The 23,948-nt window shown below is 44.2% G+C and overlaps 1 protein-coding gene across 1 annotated transcript in view; it reads right to left on the bottom strand.

Moving 5' to 3' along the window:
• Positions 1 to 223: 223 nt before the first annotated feature.
• Positions 224 to 23,948, bottom strand: part of TRIM9 (tripartite motif containing 9) — an 89,660-nt gene continuing 65,935 nt past the window's right edge. The window contains exons 6-10 of the mRNA XM_006100227.3: positions 22,941 to 23,098; positions 21,366 to 21,504; positions 4,722 to 5,025; positions 2,253 to 2,415; positions 224 to 286 (exon numbers count right to left, since the gene is read on the bottom strand). Of these exons, the coding sequence (XP_006100289.1) occupies positions 224 to 286; positions 2,253 to 2,415; positions 4,722 to 5,025; positions 21,366 to 21,504; positions 22,941 to 23,098 (827 nt within the window). The remainder of the gene's footprint in view (positions 287 to 2,252; positions 2,416 to 4,721; positions 5,026 to 21,365; positions 21,505 to 22,940; positions 23,099 to 23,948) is intronic.

Raw genomic sequence — 23,948 nt, 5'->3', positions numbered from 1 at the left:
AGTTGCTGAACATGGGAGCGAACGCAGGCATTACAGCAAGAGAGAGGTTGGAAGGGAAGGGGCGGAGCTGTGGGGTGTAAAGAGCATAGAGGACCAGCTTTGCTCTCCTCCTTCTCCCTCTCCTTCCAGCTCTCTGGCATCCCACCACGCTCTGGCTGAGCTCCTTGCAGTTGCTTCTCAGGTGGAGGGAAGAGCAGGCAGCTGGCGCTTTCACAGCCCATCCTTAGGCTATTGATGCTCTGCTGGAGTAGAAGTCAGGGACTGGGAGCCCGGTGTGAAGTGTGACCTGGGGGAAGAGACTGTGAGTCCTGGAGGCACAGGCAGGACCCTGCCCCCCCGCCCCCCGCCCCCTGCACCCTCCTTCCCAGGGCACAGTGGGTGTGTTCCTAATTCAAAAGGGATCTGGTCACGCTTCTTTAACCCATACCCTAGAACACGTTGAAGAGAATTGTAGTAGAATTCAGCCTGTGCTAGGAACCTGGTCATCATGGTGGTTATCCTGGAGACACTCGATACTATGGTTCTCATGTTAAGATTCTGGAGAGATTGTGTTCCTTATGACTAAAGACCCAGGCATTGATCTGCAGGTAGCAAAGCCTGTTGGCCACATGGTAGTGATCATTGCCAAGTCCATGGTTAGAGAACAGATAAGCAGGCAACCCTTCCTTTATTACTTGCCCACTAGTTATTCCAATGAGGATAAACCTTTCCTTTGGGGATTGCATAGATGATTGTCAGGTGTGAAGAAATATGGGCACTTAATGCTGTTTCACTGATTTCTGTCCAACCTCATACCGCCATGGACAAGGCTAGAATCACTTCGCACAGTACTGCCTTCGTTCCCGTTCTTGTCCTCGTCTTCCTCAGCCCAAGAGTCTTGATCTAAAGATACTCAGAGCAGTTAAAACTGGAAAACTTTGAATGAGGTTTTCCAAGGCTCACTTCTAGGGTATTTTATGGTTTCCTTTTTACCAATGTAGAGGCTGAACTTGATAGATTAGATTTCAGCCTCCCAGAAAAACTCAACTAGTTGCAGGAAGAGAGGAGGGCAGAGGTCACTGGCGGGCATCACTTCTACTGTACATCCTGAAGACAACAATGGATTTTTTTAAGTAGCTCCCAAAACTGTGGTTCTGAGTAGAGCAAAAATTATCTGCAGCGTTTTGATTCTCAAGCCCTATCTTAAGGTAGCCATTTGCTGAGTGAGATTCACAATGACAATGAGAGTTCCAGCTCAAGAGGGAAATGAAAGCCCAAGTCCTGGCTGTGGCTGGCCCGGCCCACCCCTTCCTGATCAGTTCTCCCACTGCCCCAGCCCCCGTGGCCTTTTCTTGCCTGGGCGAGGCCCCTCAGGCCTTAGAAGCTTTGCTCTGGCTGTTCCCTCTGCCTAGAAAGCCCCACACAGCTCCCTCCCTCACCCCCTTCAGGGCTCAGCTCACCTGTGACTGCCTCAAGGCCTACCCACACTGACCACCCTGTTTAAGACCGCAACACCCTCCAACCCCAGCACTCTCGATCCCCTTCCCCTACTTCGGTCTTTGCTCCCTCTCACTTACTGCCTTCGCACACACTCTATAATGAACATGGTAATTGTGCTTACTTGTTGTCTATCTCCTACAACTAGAATGTGAGCTCTAGGAGGGCAAGATTTTTGTCTGTTTTGTTTTTGCTGATGAACAATACTTATAATAGTGCCTTACATAGTAAAGGCACTCAACAGATATTTGTTGAATGAACGAATGAGAAGGATCTGTTGTTTTTCTATTCACAATAAATTGGAAATAACTACTTTTGGGCAGGGACTGTTTTCCATCCCCATAAATCAAGTAAGAGTGCAGAGAAGGTGCTCAAAATTGCTGATAATGGTGCTAATAGTCCAGTCTTACACCCTCTCTTGGGCACTCATGGAACTGCGCGAGGCATTTGTTTTTTGTGCCAGCTGGCCCAGGAGTTTCATTTCTACTAAAGATGAAACCAGGGCTCAGAGGGACAATCATTAGCAAACCACGAATAGAATTCCAGTTTCCCACTTGCTGTTAACTAGACTGTGTCCAAGCAGAACGAAGGGGCTTAGGTTGGCTCGGGAGCATGTCAGTTGTCCATGTTGACCCCTTTCCCTCCTCCTTTCCTGCCTGTTGGGGTCTGGACCTGACATGGTCAGCTTCCCTCTCTCGGGGGTGGACTTGCCCGCCCACGGGCAGCCCAGAAGCAGAGCGAGCAGAAGCTGTGTCTGCACTCACGGCGGTGCTGACCTGCACGTTCCTGTTCAGGCTCACGGCCGGGAAGAAGAGGCCCTCCATGTTCTCGAAGGCGATGGGCCCTTGCTGTTCGTCGTTGACAAAAAATGTCAAGGTTTTCCTGTTTAAGTCGAGGAGGACCCCGATGGTGGCCCCTTTTGCGATCCCTCCCTCAGTTCTGTGAAAACAACAACAACAAAAAGCAATTGGGTTTCCCTGGCCTGTCATCATGCTGGGAGCTCCCCATTTGTATGGCTAAGTGTTCCTTGACTTGTTTACAAGTAGCGTCTCCTCCCTCCCAGGAGCCTTTTAAAACAGGGCCCTCCTCTTTAATCGCTCCTCTTTACACGACATGTTAATATCACAGGCACACTGTGTATTTATTTATGTGTGGGTGCATAGTCTGTGCTTTATATATTAAAAGGGAAGGGTTTTGTGCTTACTCCCCCAAACCAATTTTCACGCCCTTGGGGGAAGTGTGGCCCGTGCTGAGTACGGATGGGTTCAACAGCGCTGCTCTGCTGTTGCTGGGAGTGACCTCACTCACACAGGGTCACCACCACCGAGACTCGAAGCATCGAAGACTAAGAAAGAGAGTAGCCGTTGGGCCCTCTGAGTTCTGCCCACAGCTGTGTCCAACACTCTGCACAGAGGTGTGGATTCAACATCATTTAATCGAGAGGGACTTAATTTAAAAATCAAAATAGAGAAGAATTTAAGCCAAACTTAAACATATGCATGAAAAATTGGATTTGGGGCTTTAGGCTACCCATTAAATAGAAAAAACTCATTCCAGAAAGATGGTAATTTTTGGCATGTTGAGTCCGCATTGAGAAGTTGGAGGCTCTCTAGAAAGTGGCAACATCGAAGAAGTAGGAGACGGAGTGATTTTAAAGAATCTGAACTCAAATGTCATTTCACAGTGAATTGGGTCTTATGCTTCAATGGATGGTTTTGCAAACACCATTCAGCATGGATGAGCAGCTTTGCCACTTGCCCTCGTTGAGGTCTAGCAGTATTTAATTTCATCCACCTCTAGGCAGAGCACAGAAATGTAAGAGTGCTGGTCTTTCCCTCTGGCATGCAGAATACAGACTACACATGGCTGTTCAAAGACAGGTTGATAAATTGTGTCTTGTATTCACACCTTCAACAGTGACAGCACAAGTGACACGAATTTGCATGCAAGCAGGCGTGTTCAGCTTTAAGATGTGTTTCTCTGCAGAGTGTGACAGTGGTCATTGTTCACCCCTTCACTTCAAAATAAAGAAGCTAAAAGGGAAAGGTAAGCATGGTCTGTGGGTGGTGGATTCAGAGATCCAGTGACAGAGAGCTCCCCCAAAATGTAGATCACTGAAGAAAACTGCTCAGCTGCATCTAATAGGGTTGGACAGCAGGCTGAAATGGTGTGTGTGCTCACTTGGAGAGGTAGTGAACAATACACACCAGCATGAGGTGTAAGAAAACATCCGAGGGAACAGGCATTGGAGGCCCTGGGAGACCCTGGCTAGAGAAGGGGCCGCGATGAGCATGTAGAAAAGGCTGAAACAGTGGAGGCCACTGTCCTACCACTGGCTCACTCACTTTCCTTTTGATCAGACCGATTTTTTTTCTTTCAGAGACACCAATGAGAATGTATCCTGGGGAAATCACTGCGAATAAAAAGGACCAGGGTCCATGAAAGATACTTATCTAGGAAAATCATAAAAAATACATTTGAGGAAGAAGACACGAACCAAATGAAAAGGAAGTCTAGGAAAACGGTTATAGTGGGGGTTAAAACTGTTACAGTGGGGGCTTACATTTTGGTGGTAGAGGAAAACCCAAGGAATTACTATGTTCTCCTTTCCCACCAAACTGGGTGCTCTGAATCTGTACAATGATAAGAGGCGTCTTCAAGTATAAAGCTATCCAAATTGGCATCCACAAGATTTAGTTTATTAACTGGCCTCTCTTCTGAGCAGTGGTATTGGCAATAATCATAAGAAGAGAAACAATAGCTTCTATTTTCAGATGCCTCTGATGTAGGCATTTTTGAACATTCCATTTAACCTTGGGAACATTCCTGCATAGAAAAATACTAATATCCTAATTTGGTGGATTTAAAAATTGAGGTTTAGAAAAACTAAATAACTTGTCCAAACGGCTTTTCTGTGAAGTGGGACTAGATTTTAGAATCCTGGAATGTGGTCCTGTCATGGGTGGGCATGGGGATTCTCGGTTTCCCGCCACGGGTGGAATATTACAGTGAAGGGCCTAGGAAAGAGCTTGTGTCTCTGCCATTCTGTGAGCAAACAAGCAAACACAATACCCACCAGGATGTTCTCAGTTAAGACTAGAAGAACTCCTGCGCTACTGAATGAAGACCGCCTGCCCGACCTCGACCTCCTTAATGTTGTCTATTTAATAGGCCTTTGAACTTGGGCTCTTGTTCTTGACCAGAAGCCAACGTGAAGAAGGCTTGGTTTGGGGGCTGCAGGGTACCTGTTGGTGTGCGAGTTGTTGTGCATGAACCAGCTCCGGTTATTGTCCACGTACATTGCCCACGCTTTGTCGTCCTTTCCTAACATCACATCCTTCATCACGTCGATGCGAGCCACGCCAAAGGCAGGGTCGGGGTGGTTGTCGTAGCGGTCCACCGTTATCTCCCAGTAGTGGACCCCCTTGGAGAAGCCGGTCTTCCCCAGTACCACCCGGTCATCGTAGCTGCTGCAGGTCACAGTCAGGTTGTCGTTGGAGAAGATGATGTCCGAGTGTGCTGAGCCGGGGTCAAAAGCAAACCAGGCCACTGGGAACAAGAGGAAGGAGTGGGGTTAGCGAGACGGACCCAGTGAGCCCAACACCATACCAGACTCCTGGGCGGCTGAGGGGCGCTGTGTCCCACGTTCATGCTGCCATGCAGGAGGGAGGCGTCCAGGGCCAGAAGGGGCCGTGAGTGAGCTGACAGGGGCCACATCCTGGGGGCTGGGACTCTCTGCGCCCAGAAGCAGATGGAAGGACACCCGACCGATTTAGCAGGGGTTACCTGGCTCAGACTGCACTCCCAACCAGGTGATCCGGGAGTGGAGTGGCATCGATTTTGGAAGGTGAAAGTCCCTTCACCCGGTGACTGGCAGACAGTACACCGGGGACATAAAGTGAGAGGGATGCGCTAAGATGCCTGTGTGGCCCTGAGGCAGGGAGGCTAGGATCTAGAGCCCTAGATGGAGGAGGGATAAACACACTGTGAAACCAGGAAACATGCCTTCGCGGAACTGCCCAAATCTAGTCATTTTGAAAATGTCTTCAGTGCTAGTGAAAGCTCAGAAAAGCTGCGAAGCTCTCAGAGACATGAACGGATTTTCCTGAGTGCTTGTGACGTGGACACAAGACAGGCTGCGTCCTTCATAACTTAAACATGCAGTTTGTAGGAGGAATTTGGGACACGAGGTGCAGATAGAACGATGTCTTTGTCCACATTGCTGCACCCCGAGTTCTAAATGCCGCCTGTCGATCACACACTCTAGAGGGAAGTCACTGCTGACTTGTGGAACCTGTGAGCCACCTCACAGGCACTGTGGTCTTTGCTATTTGTAACAGAATAAGTTTATTTCATACCTGCCAACAGCTTTTTAATGTCAACTGTTGTCATTCCAAGTGAAAGGCATGGGAGAGAGAAATAGGAAGCAAAATTGACATTGATAAGAAAACATAGCTCTTTTGATAGGCTAATACCAAAAAAGGGCTCAATTTTAAACTCTAGGAACACCACAACAGTTGGTCTGGCTATCTTTACCCACACTTAGCGCTCATAAAGAGTGCTTTGCATGGATGTAGATGTAAGAAAACTGGTCAGGAAAAGTAATCTTTGAGGTATAAAATTAAAATACAGGTATCTTTTCCATATTTCTAAATATTTGAGAAGCTATTATAATGGTATTTGAATGACAATTAGACAATTTTATTGACATAAAAGAAGCTATTGCCATTTATTTTGTGAAGGAAATTGAGCATACCAATCACATAGGTAAAAGATAACAATTACAATAGGTATACTTGCCTAATTGAGAGTAAGGTGCAGATTGTGGCTCAAAATTGCATCCTATAAAGAGATACTACACATCAAAGCTATGAAACAACAACCACGTTGATAATAATTATTTGTTTACACTTAAAAAGCACCTGCTGAATAAAGTCACCAGAGGCTTGATTCATGAAAAACCAAAGCCCTTTTATGTTAGTTTATTTGCTGAGTCAAGATTGCTTTTCTGCTTTTTTGAAATAAGAAGTACCTCTTTTTTTTCCATTTAATAAATATTCCTCTAATTTGTACAGCTTAAATTTTCTCCTTCTTAAAATTCAATCTTTTCCACTAAGGTTTCCACATTAAGAAGGATTACTGTTTAGAAATGAGAAAAATTCATCCCATTGAAATGGGAGAAAACGCTGGATCTTGAGAAAACTCCATTCTACATCACTATTCCATGCACTTGTAACTCGGGTTAGGCCTTTCTTGTGACTGGGCCCAAGTTAAATGCTACACATGTAACCAAATGGGAAATGTAATCTATATGCTAATAAATACATCTGATAATTATTAATAATGACGTGAATGAAATATAACAAAAATGGCCTCATCTTCTTCTCAGATTGTTTTACTACATCCTTTGCATCTAAGGAAGAGGGGGATTGGTGGATGGTAGGGGTGTGAATGATCTCAGAGATAGTTTAGAATCACCTGTGGAACTTTTCCAACTACCCCCTTTCCTTAAGATTTGGTACCCCTACCTAACCCATGAGAAGTTGCATTGGGTGGAGGAAGCAGTCTTATATTAACATGTTCAAAGATGTGAGAACTATAATTTGAAGTGGTGCCAGGGACTGCTTAGAAAACGTGTTTTTGATGAGCACTAGAGTATTCCCTAGGGAGGATAATTTAATTTTTTTTCAATTTATAAGACCCTAATATATTAACTTGTAAAACAATTGAAGGATGATACACTGAATTAAAAGAATTTCAGAAGAATTAAGAAGGGAACTTAGAAAGGACTAATAATTAAGTTAAAAGCAAAATTGAAAGATTTTGAACTTACATGTTTTTGGTTACTCTGGAATGAATTTGCATACAAAAGAATAATTTTCTCCTGAGAACACATGGAGTTTTAAAACCGAATTTCATATCCAGCTTTGGAAATAAATTTGTAGAATCTCAACAGGGCTTTTAACATGTTTAAATGAATCATGCCTTTGTGCAAGTCTTTTTCAAAACAAGTTTTGTGAAATCTTTTTACACTACTTTAAACACACTGTCAAACATTCAAGATTCAACGATACAACTAGAACAGTGCAAACAGCCATCAATTACCCCGAAACCCACATTGCATTTTATTTTTGAGACAATATACATTACAGAGACTATTACAATATTCCAGTACATTAAACACAAGTGAAAAGAATTCCATAACAGAGCATGTCTGAAAGCCAGTAGTGCACAGAAAAACAATAAGAAACGTAAAAGCACAAAGAAAAATGTCATTTTAAAGAGAGCTTGAAGTCCCTGCATCCTTTTTGCACTGTCATGCTGTGGTCTTCTTCATTCCAGGATGTGGGATGAGCAAAAAGAATAAAATAAGAAACAAAAGAAACCCTTGGAAATGTGAAATGTGCATCACGTGACTCCATGATTACAATATAGTCCTGAAGAGATCAAATAGGTCTGCATCGTAGATGTTTGACGTTTCTACTTGCTAGACAGTTCACTGCATGGTAACACGGGTCTAGCTTTCCTGCAGTCGGCCTAGAGCCCTGTCACAACCTGCTTGGCTGTGGGAAACCTCTGGGGAGGCCAGGCTTTTCAATGACTCAGATCTTTGGCCTTAAGCTAGTTAAGGGCTTCTCATTCAGCTAGTGGTGGTCCCTCCCCTTTGCTTGGAAAAAAACAACAACCCAGAACCCAGCCTTGAGCCCAACTGTCCTACCAGTGAGCACAGGCTTTTGCAGAAAATGTTTTTACTTTCTACCCTCTGGTTTGCTTATTTGTATGATGCATTCTGCTGTTGGTGTTGCTTTGTCTTATTTTTTTTCAATAAAGATCTCTTGAGTCTATGTTTAATCAGACCACTCCAGGCAGGATGCACTGATCCAGTGCCCCAGACAGAGCTGGTTTCCTGGATACAGCAGGGTTGCAAACCTCTAAGGCCTCCCCTCAGCCAGCTCCTGTGCCGTGCTATGCCACTGCATATGATGCCAGAGCAGGCTGTCCATGGTGGTACCAGCTTGTGCAAAAAGAACAACTTCACTCATCGCTTTCCAATGCCATTGTACATTGACCACAACTCGATGGGGGGGGGGGGGCATCCTCACACCACACAAACAAGACCACCACAAAGCTCCATGGCCCAAGTGCCCCTCCTATCAAAGCAGGCCACAAACATCGAGACTCGCTCATGGCCGGCTCCACGCACATGAATGGCAAATACAAAACAGCTCTTTCAGAGATGCCTTCAAGGCACAGAGATCAATCAAGAGGAAAGGTCAGAGGAGCTCAGCTCACCCGGTGCATTGAGAGACTGTAAGGAGGAATGCAAGCTCAGCTGGTGGGGTGAGGATCGGAAATCAAAGTAGGATCTCCCGGGAAAGCTGGGCTGGAGATTTAGGGTGGAGGAGAAAGGACTCATTCTACGGAGCGGCAATCTTTCCGAAGGCACTGGAAAAGGGAGTGTCTGTTCTTCTGAATCTGTGTCTAAATGTAAGATCAATGCAAACTGGAGATCAGAAATCTGCCACCTGCCCGTGCACAGTTCCCCCAGACCGGCCTCACCAATGCATCCGTACCGAGCCTCCTCCAGCCCGCCGTTGCCACAGGCATTTCCTAATCAGAATGGCATGGGCTGGGAGGGAATTCTAGGCAGGTCAGAACCCAAGACCAGACGGGACGTCACATACAGTTGTTTTCATTTCCCCCAGTTTTTCATGGTAGAGAAAGTTCCCTTTTAATGAAATATTTTTAGAGTTGAAATTAGAAACTTTAGAGGTAAATTTTACCCAGGAGTGAAGAGGAGATGAATATTTCACCCTCTTCAGCTAGTTCTGAAGTTACTACCCTCTTAAGGGGTTTCTACTTAGGAGGTGAGGATTTTTACCAACTCTCTGCTGTTCCACATTTCCCCTCTTCTCTCCATACATATTTTTTTCCATTTCAAAATGGATAATTTTTCTATACCAGCACACTCGAGACTTGCTCTTTGGATAGGCGAGGAAAATAGGGCTGACCATTGCAGAAGGAGTCTTGCCTCTGTTTCTGAGTTATGATCAGACCCTAGGGATGCCCCTGGAACATCTCTGGTTCTCTAATAATAAACAAACTGTGGGCAATGGTGAGGTGAATTGGTGGCAAAAAAAGGTCTTTATGTTCAGATAGTCAGGTCTGGTGTGAAGATCACTATTACACCAGAGAAAGGACTTACCAATTACTTGATCTGGCTTTAGAAGGGCTTGTGAGGTAGTTTCTCTAAATTACTAAATTCACTCCTTTCTCTTTTGTCAACCAATAACTGGTTCTTTGCAGTCGGGTGGTCTGGGCAGAGATTGATGTTTTACCAAATGGGGCCTTCTTAGAACATAGTTCGATAGTCATAATTTAGCAACTACACATGACATGATGGTAAGAGTCAATGTCCAAAACCAACAAGGAACTTCCTTCCCATTGAAAAAGTAATTTTACTTCAATGGCCAGAGGGTGTTCTTGAGGATATTTTTCTGGTTTGAGCCTGTTTTGAACACACCCTTTATCCTGTGAAAATGCTATTATGTTCAAGCAAAAAACTGAGTGCATGTTTGTGGAATATGATCTTCCTTGATGGGCTCAGAACAGGGGCCTTGGTGGGTTTTCATTTTAATATTGTCAAGAGTCGCCTCATTTTCATTTCTGAACTTAGAATAAGAAAGTTAGCTTTTTAGGCTTTAGACCTATTCTTGAGGGGATTTTTTTAAAAAAGAAAAGTATAAACCAGATCTCAGAGAAAAGGAATTGCTGTTTATGGACCTAAGACATCATGGTCCCAATGAGAATATATTTAAATTTTCCTCTACCAAAACTTTATATGGTTTGGATGATTTGACATATAGGATCATGTCTTTCTTCAGAAATAGTAAATAAGAATTAATTCCTGTTATAATTATCTCAAGGGGAAATTAGTCTTTTAGTTTAATGGGAAAATTTGAAAAACAACAATACAGCACCACAAACGGATGTCGACTTCTTTTAGGGAGAAAAGGCATTTACAGTATATTCTTGTCAGTAAAAGATCTTTTATTGAAAAAAATCTCTGGTAACAATCAATTTATTATATTGAAAATAGTTGCTGCTTTAAAAATTAAGAGAAAGGGCATATATAGTAAAATTAATTTCAGAGTATATCGAAACCCCAAATAATCATCTGAAAATCAGTGAAAAGATATGTACTGAATCCAGACCTTGGGAGCATATATGAGCACATCATGGATTGTACTTACCTTTTCTATCTCAGCAACAGGAAAAAAACAACTTAAAGTTGGTGAGGATACCACTCCATGGGGTGAGGAGTGAGGGTAGCTATCATTATTCATGGGATTAATAGCTCAACACTAAAATAGTATTGTTTTTCTATCCTTTTATGTGGATCCATTGTTTATTGATGACCCAGTTTTCCTTGACTCCTCTTATTCTTGAAGTATGCCCTCTATTCAGGTAGGATTATTTAATAACCACATTATCCAACCGTCCATTTCTGTCTTTGAGTTTTTCCCACCTATGGCCACCCACACCCTACCAGCTGGGCTCTTACCCCATGTTCTCTAAGGAGCATCTCAAATGAATTGCAAGAGAGAGAACACGTTCCACATGAGTGTCTTTATGCCCATCCCCATGAGCACTTAGTGCAAATGTTTGGTCTGCTGCCTATGGACCATCTATGCCACTGGATATTATCTTAGGTTGCAGGAGTCTTAGAGGGAAGACACATGGTGGTAACATCTGAGGAGCAATCATCAAACTCCCCCTTGAAATACCCTGCACTGAGAAACTCATCACCTCAGGGCAGCCCATTGGTGTATAATTATTGCTTATATAGGTTTGGAAATGCCTCTGAGGGAGCTCGTCATTTGTAGCATTACTACCTGGGACCACACAGAACACATCACTAGGTCTTCAAGTACTTGAATGCAGTCACCAATCCCCTTTAGTTCTTTCCTTTTTCTGGGATAAGTAGAATCTATTTCTGATCTGCCTTCTATGGTAAGGTTTTCAAAGCTTTAATCTTGTCATGCCCTTCTGGACATGTTTACAGACATGAACCAAAGACAATAAGAAAAATTGGGACCTGTATGTCACTCCCTTGTTTGGTTGAATCACATAACTCACATTGTGCATACACACAGCTAGACATGTGTGTATTTTGTGTTGTAGCATGGGATGCAGGAAGTATGTACATCTCACCCCCCCCCGCCCTCTTCAAAGCACAAATATTGAGACCTGGAGAAGGCTTCTCAGCCATTAGTATTCTATTAGTCAAGACAAACAGGAATGAGATTATCTCCCCCCCCCCCGCCCAGAATACATGATGCAAAGCCATGTTTCAGTTCATAGCTAATATCCAGGATGATGATCATTGGTTTTTAGCATGTAGACCACTAGAGAAAGACAAGTAGATCCTTCAAAGGCTTTATGTTCCTGTCATGTTTCATCCCATGCAGTGATACTGTCTGCTAAGTAAAAAGAGTAAAGAGCAATGGAAAACAGTATGGCAGCTGCATACTGGTGTGACCACTCTAGGCATATCTGTGACACTGGGATGGGGACTGTGTCCCTCATGGGAATAGGTCTTGACTTTCCATCAACTCTGACACGGACCATCATTTTCCTCTTGCCCTTGTCTGGACTGCTTTCCCTTCTCACCTGGGGTTGCGGGATCAAGAATTATCAAAGCAAGTTCAGCTGGGGGACCTCATTTATTGCCTACTGACTTTTGGGCTTGAGGTGAAAAAAGAATATCTGTGTGGTACTTCTGTTTGGCTAACTGTATATTTCTTTGACTCATTAGCTAACATTTATTGAACACCTACCATGTGCCAAATATTGTATTAGAACTAAGCAGCCAGGAAACATGAACTGGCAGGAAAGCTGACCATAGAAAAAGAATAATTTAGAGAAAGTCTGTGTTTCATAGTATTGATTAATTTTTCACTCTTCTGGGAGTAGAGCTTCTTGACTGATTCCAACATATACAAAGCACTAAAGATTTCTATGGACATCATAGAATACTGTGGAAGTGTAAATATAGTATTGGAGGTGTACTTCTGAAATTCAAAGAGGAAAGGCAAACTGACAGGGGATCCTTCTGATAGCGTGTGCTACTCCAGCTGCTTCTGTGCCCTGGTGGATTCCTGGTGGTCTCCCTGTCTGCTAGTGAACAGCTTGGTAACTTCAACAGCCCTTGGGCACTGGCCTAGCGAGACGGCTGCATTTCAGAGCGCAGCAAAGCAAGAAAGGTCACTAAGGACAGTGCGAGCAGCATTAAAGGCGAGTTTCAGTTCAATTATAAGCCAGCTGGAAAAGAATTTGCATTTGTTGGGAAGATTTTCAAAGAGAGAAAGAAATGAATGAAGGAGGCCAAGTTTCCTTCAATGGCCTAAGAAGCGTCCAGAGTCACAGGGATGTCCACTGGCATATAATTTCCAGTGGAAGGTGGTATTTTAAGCTTTCATAAGTGTGGCATTAATTGCAGTTGAGAAGTGAGAAACAAATCTGTTTTGAAACCTTTTATAAGAACAAATGCAACAGCCTCTGATTACCACTGGGACGGCTGCATCCTTTGTCCCCAACTCCTCCACTCCAATTGACAATACCATGGCATTATTTCTAAGGAGCTGTCATCAGAAGAACCAAAAATCCCGGTTTCAAACAGATAAAAGAGGTTCCAAAGGACTAACCTGCTCCCCAGAGTGTCAACTGCAAAGCACATTCCTCAGAACTAAAAATAGGGTCTGGATCCAATTTGGCCCCGTGGAGAACCTCAGGAAGTTCCCTGGGATACGGTGCATGTTCTCAGATTTAAAAGGAACCGAGTATGTCTCCTTTCTGGGCTCTGAGACCTGTCATCATGCCTTTCACCTTGGACATTTTAAAATCCGCCCAAATTTGTTCAGCAATGATTTACCTCCCATGAAGATTTTGTCCTGAAAATGCACGTTCTCCTAACGAAATTATGTTGGGAGAGGCTTTAAGAAAAGCAAAACAGAGGCTTAGGAAAGGTACCTACAGTGAACCATACTTTTCCTGATGTGATCCCTAGTCAGCTGTCTCCTATTAGTGTTGAAATTCCAGTAGCACAGGCAGATCTCTAAGACCCAGGAAGACCCTCTGAGGAGGCGGGAGCTGTCTACACCTGTTCATAGCATTTTCTGAAGTAGTTAACAGCTTTCAGGAGTAATTTTCAAGAGAGAAGCCACAGGAAAAAACCAGAGGGTACTTATTATAAAGAACCTAGAGGTCATCTGCTCTAAATCTATCCAGTGGTTCTCAACCTTCTGGCCCTTTAAATACAGTCCCTCATGTTGTGACCCAACCATAAAATTATTTTCGTTGCTACTTCATAACTGTAATGTTGCTACTGTTATGAATCGTAATGTAAATATCTGATATGCAGGATGGTCTTAGGCGACCCCTGTGAAAGGGTCATTCGACCGCCAAAGGGGTTGCGACCCACAGGTTGAGAACCGCTGCAACTGAAAAGACCCCTAGAACAACAACAAACTAAAATCCCGAGAGATTAAAGGACACATCTAAACCTTTAACTGTGACAGGACAGGAGAGGGACCCAGGCAGGATCAATTCCTGGTGAATAAAATTCCCCTCACCTTATAGGTTACAACTTCTCTGGCGGAGGGATCTCAGGACATGAGGGTCTGAGAGTGCAACACTTATGCTGGCCCCAAATCACCACAAAATATCTATAAAGAGATTTAGGACAGGTGCATTGGGGGCCATTCTGGGGCTACATTCCATTTATGCCACTGACTATTCTCTGGGTTATTTCCTTTGATGTGTGGGAGGAGCTATCATAGTAGAAGGGGTAGTGTGATGCTAAATCTAACGGAACAAAAGGCATTTTGATCTTTATGAGTAATGCCTTCTCTGTCCGCTTTTAGAAAGCAGTTTCTAAGATGTAATTTGAAGACCCCAACCCTTTAATTGTCATTAGATAAAGCAATCCTAGATGGTGTTGGGGAGACGGCTCCTATGGACATTCAACTAAGAAAATGCTTACGAACACCTTCCCAGGGCTCTTTGCTGAGGTGCTGGAATTTGCAGCCTTATCCATAGTCTCAAAAATGTGTCCCCAACATCCCTTTTCCTTCCCAGACAGCCACCTGTCTCTGCCAACCAAGAGCAGCAGCCGCTGGTACCAAATGGGTTGGAGGACTTGTCTAGGAGAACGCTCACTGGGATGGGTTGGGGGACTAGAGGAAGTGCAGAGACAGGCCCTGAGGGGGAGCTCAGATATTATGCTGGAAATGACCACCTCACACCTTCTTTTAAAAGCAGGAATGCTGTTCTTTAAAAAATAAAAATAAAAACTCTCACATAACAAGTGTTAGAGTCCTCTTTCTGCCTGGGGTTTCTGGATAAACACGTGAGGCAGCTACACAATGCTGCTTTGTTTTGACAAGACGTTTAAACACCTAGCAGACACACTTAGGGTTGCTTTCCTCTCCTGCCTTCCCTTTAGCTGAGAGCAAGTAGCACTGTGCTAGTGTCAGACTTAGGATTGCTTTCTCCTCTTTCCTTCCCTGTAGCGGAGAGCAGATAGACTGTTCAGACTACACTGGGCTGCACATCGGAAGCTGAAAGGCCCGGGTCTGACAAGTTACGTGACCTTTCAGAGGCTGTACCCTCCCATACGTAGAGTGGTGCATTAATGATAATGATAGAGTGTGTGGTAGGTAGAACAATGGCGTGCCCCAGAATGTCCACGTCCCAATCCTGGGAACCTGTGATTGTGTCACCTGACTTGGCCAAACGGACTTTGCAGGTGTGATTAACTTAAGGATCTTGATCCGGGGAGGTTATCCTGAACTATCCAGGTGGGCCCACGGTAAGCACAAGGGTCCTTACAGAAGGGAAGCATGATGGTCAGAATCAGAGAGTGGAAGATGCTATGCTGCTGGCTTTGAAGATGGAGGAAGGAACCATGAGCCAAGAAATACAGGTGGCTTCCAAAAGCCGGAAAAGGAAAGAGGTTGGATTCTCCCCTGGAACCGCCTGAAGGAACGCAGCCTTGCTGATACCTCCCTTTAAGCCCAGTGAAGCCCATTTAGGATTCTGACCTCTAGAACTGTAAGATGATAAATGTGTGCTGCTAGTGGCGACTTATTAAAGCAGCATTGGGAAAACAACACATAGGGCAAATCTGGAATGTTGCAGCAACAGAGGAGGGGGAGGGGGGTTAGACATTAGCAATGGGTACAGAGGTAGAGTCTAAAGTCTATGTAGCTGTCATTTTTCATGGGATATTTTAATGGACAATGAAGAGGGTCTTAGAAGTGTGACACAAAATGAATCAGAGGTGGTTTTTTTTTGGAGGGGGTGGGGAGGGCTTATTTTATATTATGACTAGAGGCCCAGTACACGAAATTCATGCATTTGGGGGGGGTCCCTCAGCCCAGCCTGTGCACTCTTGCAGTCCCAGAGCCCTCAGGGGATGTCCAACTGATGGCCTAGGCCCCATGGGAGTGGGCCTAAGCCGGCAGTCGGTCATCCTTAGTGCTGCCGCAGAGGCAAGAGAGGCTCCCGCCACTGCTGCTGCACTCGCCAGCCACGAACCCAGCTTCTGGCTGAGTGGCGCTCCCCCTGTGGGAGCTCACTGACCACCAGGGGGCAGCTCCTGCGTTGAGCATCTGCCCCCTGGTAGGCAGTGCGCATCATAGTGACCAGTTGTTCCGCCGTTTGGTCGATTTGCATATTAGCCTTTTATTATATAGGATTCCACAAAGCTTCTGAGGTATATCTAATACTTCATTACCAAAGATTCCAGATAATATACTAACTTTTAAATGTGTTAGATGGAAATATTTCTAAAATGCATTATGTAACTTCTTACCCAGAACATATGTCATAGCATGTTCTTTTGATTTTTCTTTGTCTGTTCAGTTTTTCTAGTTACCTTTCCTGCTCAATGCTACCAACAGCCTCAACTCACTTCTATACCAAATCCTTCTTCTCTCCTCTAATGTGATGCTTCGAGTGCTCTTCATAAATGGGTCAGGGAGGTCAGTGAACTGTGCATAAACTAAGAGTAAGTGAGAAGTGAGTGAGGCCAAGGGCTCTGCTGTGTGGATAACACAGGAGCTTCTATGCCTGAACTTTTTTTTCTTCCCAATCGGAGATCACTGTGGCTTACTTCTTGGTTGTAAGATGGCTATCCTGACTGTAGGGTAGGTATCTTAGCTTTAGAGAGGTCAGGTGGTGCCATAGTTTTTAGATGCTCTGAGTCAGGTGCCATGCAGTTCAGGAAGGAGGAGAAGTAAAACCCACACGTACTAGAGCAGGGAACATGCCTTATGCAGCTCTGTGGTCCTGGGGCCCAGCTCAGTGCCAGACAACATTGAGGTGCTCAGTTAATGAATGAATGATGTCCTTTTCACAGTCACCTTAATGCAGATTTTGAAGTTTTGGGCTTGCATACAGTTATTCCCTTCGGATTTCTCTCTCCCTCTCTCTTCTCTGGGAAGTCTTCTCTTCCCTTTAGATCATGTTCATTTTCCCTGCAATATGTTGCAATGTATTTCATGTAACTCTTAGATGTAAAACAGCCATGAAAATATACATTTAAAAACCCCTCTTTTAATGCTAGCTGAAATAAGTCAGAGAAAGACCAAATACCATATGATTTCACTTATATGTTGAATTTAAAAAACAAAATAAACAACAAAAAAATAGAAACAGACTCATAGATACAGAGAACAGACTGATGGTTACTAGAGGGGAGGAGGATTGGGGGAACTAGGTGAAAAATGTGAAGGAATTAAGAAGTACAAATTGGTAGTTACAAAAGTACAGCATAGGGAATACAGCCAATAATATTGTAATAACTCTAAGGTGCCAGGTGGGTACTAGAAATATTGGGGTTCTCACTTTGCAAAGGATATGATTGTCTAACCACTATGCTGTACACCTGAATCTAATACAAAAGAATATTGAATGTAAACTGTAATGGAAAAATAAAATTGAAAAATTCAAACAAAAGACCTAATCAGATACAAAAATAACAAAAAAATATAACCCACTTGTAAAACCTTCCAAAAATGCTTAGAAACATTTGCACTTTTAGGAGAGGCTGCTTGTAGGTCAAAATGAAACCCTAAGTAGTAGAATTAGTGTAAAATGAAATAGTTCATACATTTCTGGTGTAAAATCTATTTAAAAGGCAATTTGGAAACACAGATCAAGGGCCTGAAAAATGCTTGGTCCATAATGCCACTTCTAGGAAGTTGTCCAAGGAAAATAACCTTTTCACACAAACATTTGTGTTAAAGAGTATTTATTACATAGTGGGTGCAACCCTTCCTGTCCTAATCCCCTGGAGGCGTGGTGAGCACAGCGCCACCTCTGCTGAGAAGGCTTCGGAGAGCAACTCCCTGGCTCTGGGATCTGAGGCTGCCAGAGAGACCTTCTCTTTTCAGCCAGTTAACAGTCTCCATAAAGTATGTGGCCCCAGGAATACTGCCTTTGGTCTATTTCATTTTCTCTTCAGATTAAAGAAAAAGAAAAAAAGTATAGTCTATTTAGATAGGCAGAGGGGAGATAGGGAAAAATAAACAGAATATTTCCTTTTCTTTTTCTTGTTTTTCGTGTTTTTTTTTTTTTAAGAGTAGTCTCCCAGACTGAGTCCAGAACTCTACGTATTAAGAAGATCTTGTTACACAATGTTCACATTCTTAATTGCTTACAGTTCTATTTCTTCTTAAGTCAGGGTAATTTGGTTTAGAATACAACAGGCCTTATTTGTATGGCCGTTTTGGGTACATCCCCAAGAACTTTGCTTGTAGGGAACTAACCAAACATACATTTGCCTTTCCTCTCCTCTTTTAATAACACATCCTTCATCATTTCCATTGAATTCAATTATTTTTCATTGCTTTCCCGACCAATTCCCTATACAAATTACGTCTTCCCTTTCCCCTCTTTCACACTGTTTATCATAACTCGCAAATATGCAACTGTTTGTGCGTCTATTTCTTTAAGGCCTGTCTCTCTTCCTAGGCAGCACGGGGAGGTCTGCTTCACACTCTATACCCACAGCCTGCCACTCAGTGGGTAGTTATCAAACACTGCCCAACAAATAGATCAATACACAAACACATTTGATTTTGAAAAAAATGATGAGAATTCATAACAATGTGGGCATCTGATCTTCCCTAATGTTACCTTTAGATCAGCAGAAATTTTTGTGATTGTTCAGAGAGTGTAAGTGAAAAGTGATTTAAACCTCAGACGAAATGCATGTAAATACAAGTTTGACTTGCAATCACCTATGAATTGTATTCTGTGATACAGACTTTTTTGCTCTGAACTTTGGAAAGGGGTTAACTCTTGCTAAGAAGAATGCAAAAGACTGTATTATAGTAGAAAGCGAAAACCAACCACTCCTTTACCCCCAATAGCAGCAAAGAAAAAATACATCTGAAGCAAACCTTTCCAGAAATTATAGGAAATAATATTAATAAAGCATAAGCTCAGTTAATATAGCAACACTCCATTAATGGCATTTCCTCACTGATTTCTAAAAAACAAAGACGATATAATTTTTTTTAATTCTATAGGCTTTCTGTATTGTTACAGATTAATTAAATCTTTTTTTAAAATAAGCTATTCATTATATTTTTTCTTGCTTTCTAAATCTTGTCTCACTGTTTGAATGAGTTAGAATGAGGGAGAAACAAATAGAACAAACCAAAGTTATGGAGAAGGCATATGTGTGTGAACTTTATTTCATCATGAGAAAATCACTTCTGTGCAGTAACAGAGGATACTGGTTTCTACACGATGATAAGGTTGTCTTTGTAGTTAGATACATACCTTATATTTGTATACAATATATAAAATTCATGGAGGAAATTATTTCTACAGCACAGTTTCTTTGTTGGAAGAGGACTTGTTCCATTAGTTTCTTTTAGAAAACGACCCCCAGTTCTGTGACTGTGGTACCAAGGATCGCAGTTCCAACTTTGTGATTTATTAGACACCGCAATCTTATGGACATTAAGTGAAAGCTACAAACTACATCCTCCTGCAGGATGAAAAGAGAGACGTGAGTGCTCAAGCTGCGAAGCTGATAACTGATTTTAGCAGAAAAGTATGATTTCCACGATGTATTAGGAGTAGAAGTAGTGTCCCAGTAAGTCTGATGACATGGATTAGTAACATTAGTAGCGAATGGTCTCCCTGCTCTGATGGCATGCACCTCACCCTTCAGTCACACATCCTGTACACATGGAAATGAGGCCATCACCCTGCAGGGCCTTCTGCATTGCATCTCCGAGGAACTCTCGGAGGGCAATAGCAGTTACCATGGGACTGTGGGGAAAGAGGCAGCTGCTCTCAAGCTGATAGGTCAACCCAGAGAGAAGATGCTAAAATGGTCATCCCAGGGAGACTCTAGCTACCACATCCCTGTAATCCAAATGGAAATAGACCGCGTGGACATTTTTCCCTTGAAGAAATCCTTCTCTTTGAATACCATCCCTCGCAGACTTACGACTGCGCCCCACACATGGTTTTCATGGCCAGGGGCCTATCAACCGTGTTGTGGGATTTGAAGTTGTGCTTGTTTTTAACCATGTGAACCATTTCAGGGGCGATTGGCACAGGCTGAGGTTTGTGGAAAGTGTGTGTGTGTGTGTGGGGGGGGGGGCCCACCACCATAGTTCTTTTAGCTAACTGACAGTGGTCGGCAAACTCATTAGTCAACAGAGCCAAATATCAACAGTACGATTGAAATTTCTTTTGAGAGCCAAATTTTTTAAACTTAAACTATATAGGTAGGTACATTGTTATTAACTTAATTAGGGCACTCCTAAGGCTTAGGAAGAGCCACACTCAAGGGGCCAAAGAGCCGCATGTGGCTCGCGAGCCGCAGTTTGCTGACCACAGAGCTAACATCTTGAATTTGACCCAAATCAACATAATTAATTCTGCAGAGGGACGTTATGGAGAATGCCAGTAGTGTGGGGTCTTCCATGATTAAAATCATACCCAGAAGGTATGATCTGGCACCAACCACAGATACCTCTTCATCGGCTGGAGTTCATGGGTTGCAATTGCTTTTAAAATGAAAATGTTAAGAGCCTCAGAGGTTATACCTGGCCATCTGAGCTGGATGGCTTGCCTTCGATGACCAAAAATATTTACAGACCAAAATATCTAGAGACCGACTTCATACAGTGGCCCTAGGCATTCTGACCACGCCTAGAGGGACTGGCAAAGACGAAATCGCAAGGTAATGCGCAGTTGCTGGTCTCGTCCTGTCTGGTGCCCACAGGAAGTCTCAGTCCTGGTGCTGCCGGCCTGGGCTTGGGTGTGAAATGGAAGCAGTCCATGCTGGGTGCGCAAGAGTGGCGGGCAGGCCCTCTCTGAACAGCTCCAGCACCCCACCCATTGGCACCAGGGTGGGTCAGACACATCCGCAGCTGGAAAGAACCTCAGCCCACCCCCGGGAACAAGCAAGCACTGACAGGCGATTGAGAAGCATCTGGGCAACACTGGCAATGGTGTGGATGGTGGGGAAGGGGAGCCTGCCCTAGAGCCTAGACACATTGGTCTCAAATGCGGGGGGACCTTCAGGCCTTTGCGTTTCAGCTTCTTCACCTGCAGCTTATTTAGAGCGTTATCAAAGGAAGCCGACGGCCCGAGCCATTTGAACTGCCGCTGTGGACTCTTTGGTTTGACACATCCACACACCACGGGCTCCCCAGCGCCGGAGAGGACCAGCGGCCTGGGCCAGGGCGCAGAGCGAGTCATGGCCACACAGCGGAGTGCGGCACTGGCGGGGCTACCTCCGGCTTAGACGCCTCGCAGCTCTCGCTCTGAGGGATACTGCTGAAGGGCCTTACCCTCGGACGTCTGGAGGACCAGGGTCTTGCTGTACTGGCTGACTCCTGTTTTGTTGAAGGCCTTGACGCGAGCGTTGTACGTGCTGTTGAAGTGAAGACCATCCACGGTGCACATGGTCTCCTTTCCGACATACACTTCCTGAGGGTCGACAAATAACAGGCCACCATTTAACGGGAACCCTCGGGAGGCGTTAGGGGGTAGTGTTGCCCAGTGGTTAGGGGGAAAGTGCTTGGGCATCAGATCTGGCTTTGACTCCTGTGAGCTATTGGGCCATTTAACTGACCTCTTTTAGCCTCAGTTTCCTCACCTGGAAAATGGTTATAGTAATACTCAGCTTATGAGGTTAGTGTAAGGATTATATGAGGCCATATAGGCAAACTGACTAGCACGGTGCCTTGTATTTAGCATGGCAGCTTAATGAATGGGAGTTATTAGCAGCTAGGGCTTAAAAAATTAAAATTGGGTGTCAGAGATAGCATTGTACTTGTTATTATTAGCATAGCATTTACACAGTGTATTATACCTATGAGCTCTTTATCCATCAGTGTGATTTGTAAACAACAGATCTGAAAACATGAGGGTGGTCTCCATGCTGTGTTTATAACTCCAATAATGACTTCAGGAACTGTTGCAAGGACTATCCACTCAAAGCCATAGGAGTATAGGTTTTCATCACAGTACAGAATGAAGGGGGAGGAAACAGGGAAGGGAGAAAGAATGACATTTCAAAGGCTGAAAATAAATCCTAGCATTATGCATGTTTAGCAAAGGTTAGGCATCTGCCTCCCTCTTTAGCTGCACACTTTGCAACATTATGCTGAGGTAATGAGTAAAAATAATTCACGTTCAAAGCACAGCCTTAAAACGTCAACTCTCTGGTGGGACACTAAGGAGATTGGAGTCTGGGATGGCAGCATGCTAAGGGTTTTATATGGATGATCTAAATGACTCTTAAGAATGTTATTATTATCACCCCCATTTTACAACTGAGGACATGAAGGCTCAAAGAGGTGAGGAATGGGCAGCCACCAGTTCGGTGGTGGAGTTTGGACTTGAATGTAGGCATTCAGATTCCAGAGCTCACAGCACTGCATAAACTTTCTCTTAAGAAGGGCAGGACCATGCCTGGCTGACGTGGTTCAGTGGTTGAGCATCGACCTATGAATCAGGAGGTCATGGTTTGATTCCCGGTCAGGGCACATGCCTGGGTTGCAGGCTCGATCCCCAGTCAGGGGTGTGCAGGAGGCAGCCAATCAATGATTCTCTCTCATCACTGATGTTTCTCTCTCTCTCTCTCTCTCTCTCTCTCTCTCTCTCTCTCTCTCTCCCTCTTCCTTCCTCTCTGAAATTAATAGAAGAAGAAGAAGAAGGAGGAGGCAGGACCATTTCTATTCAGAGACTCCTTCGTTCATCTCTGATATGGTACAAGGAGAAAGCAGGCCTCAGCTGAGGGTAGGCAGACCCTGCCAGAGAGTATGTCCCCAGGAGGGGAGGGAGAGTGGGCCTGAGACTGCACGGCGGGGCACTGAGGAAGTCACTGGTTCTGGTTAACCAGGAACAGGCTCTCTGCTTACCCGGAACTGACCACCATTGCCATCATCCAGCTCCAGAATGTATCCCTCAGCGGGCACCGTGGACAGAGGCGGCTGCTTCCAGGACAGCGTGGCGCTGTTGTTGTGGGTGCAGCACTCCTCCAGCTGGAGGATGGGGGTCGCTGGGACTGGAGAGGAAGCTAAACAGAAATTAGTGTAACCCTGGCTTCTGCTGAACTGCAAACATTTCAGTATCTTGGAATGATAAACATTCCTCTGATAAACAAATGACTAGACGAAGTATCTGGCCCAGAGAAGGGGGCGGGGGCAGAGGGGACCTGACCAGGATTCCCTCCCTGCCTCCAGGAGTGGGGCTGCTTCCTGAGCCACTGTGCTACCTTCTCCCAAATCCAGGTGGTACTTCCTCCCTTAACTCAAGGGGAGACGAGTGCTCTGTTCTCACTCCCTTGAGCATCAAAGACACCACCTCTAAGGGAAATGGTTTGCAAGGGGGATACATTTCCAGTCCAGCCCATAAAAGCCTTTTTAACCTATACCATGGCTTATACATCTATCATAATGTTTATTCTGAGCCCTACATCCCAAGTTTATAAACTTGAAATTGCCTATTCCTGAGGAATATCTCTGAAACCACTATATTTCTAAGGTCCTGTCATTTCTTTTAAACCAGTGATTCTATTCAAGGCCTTGTGCATATAAGTAGCTAAAACAGTGTATTTTTGAAAATTTGGTACCAGTTGACACAAACAGTGATTTCTCAGTTTTGAAACTTCTGAGGAACTTTCATCATTCTTTCAAGGTAGCTATACTTTGAAGACAGCACTAGCTCAAGTCAGTTCTTTCTGCAGGCATAGAACCGTCATATGGGAGCTGAGAGAGCAGTATGGGAGCAACAGGGCCTATCAGGGAGGGTCAGGGTGTCCTCGTGACCTTGGGAGTATCTGTCACAGTGTTACTAGTCACAACATAGCCCTGTCTCCGTTTTGTGCTGAGTCTTCTGTGTTACTTAAAACTGACTTCAGACATTCA

The sequence above is a fragment of the Myotis lucifugus genome, unplaced genomic scaffold, assembly GCF_000147115.1.
Source record: "Myotis lucifugus unplaced genomic scaffold, Myoluc2.0 scaffold_304, whole genome shotgun sequence".
In the NCBI taxonomy this organism is placed as follows: Eukaryota; Metazoa; Chordata; class Mammalia; order Chiroptera; family Vespertilionidae; genus Myotis; species Myotis lucifugus.
The sequence above is the reverse complement of the archived record's forward strand: the minus strand, read 5'-3'. Positions and strand labels throughout refer to the sequence as shown.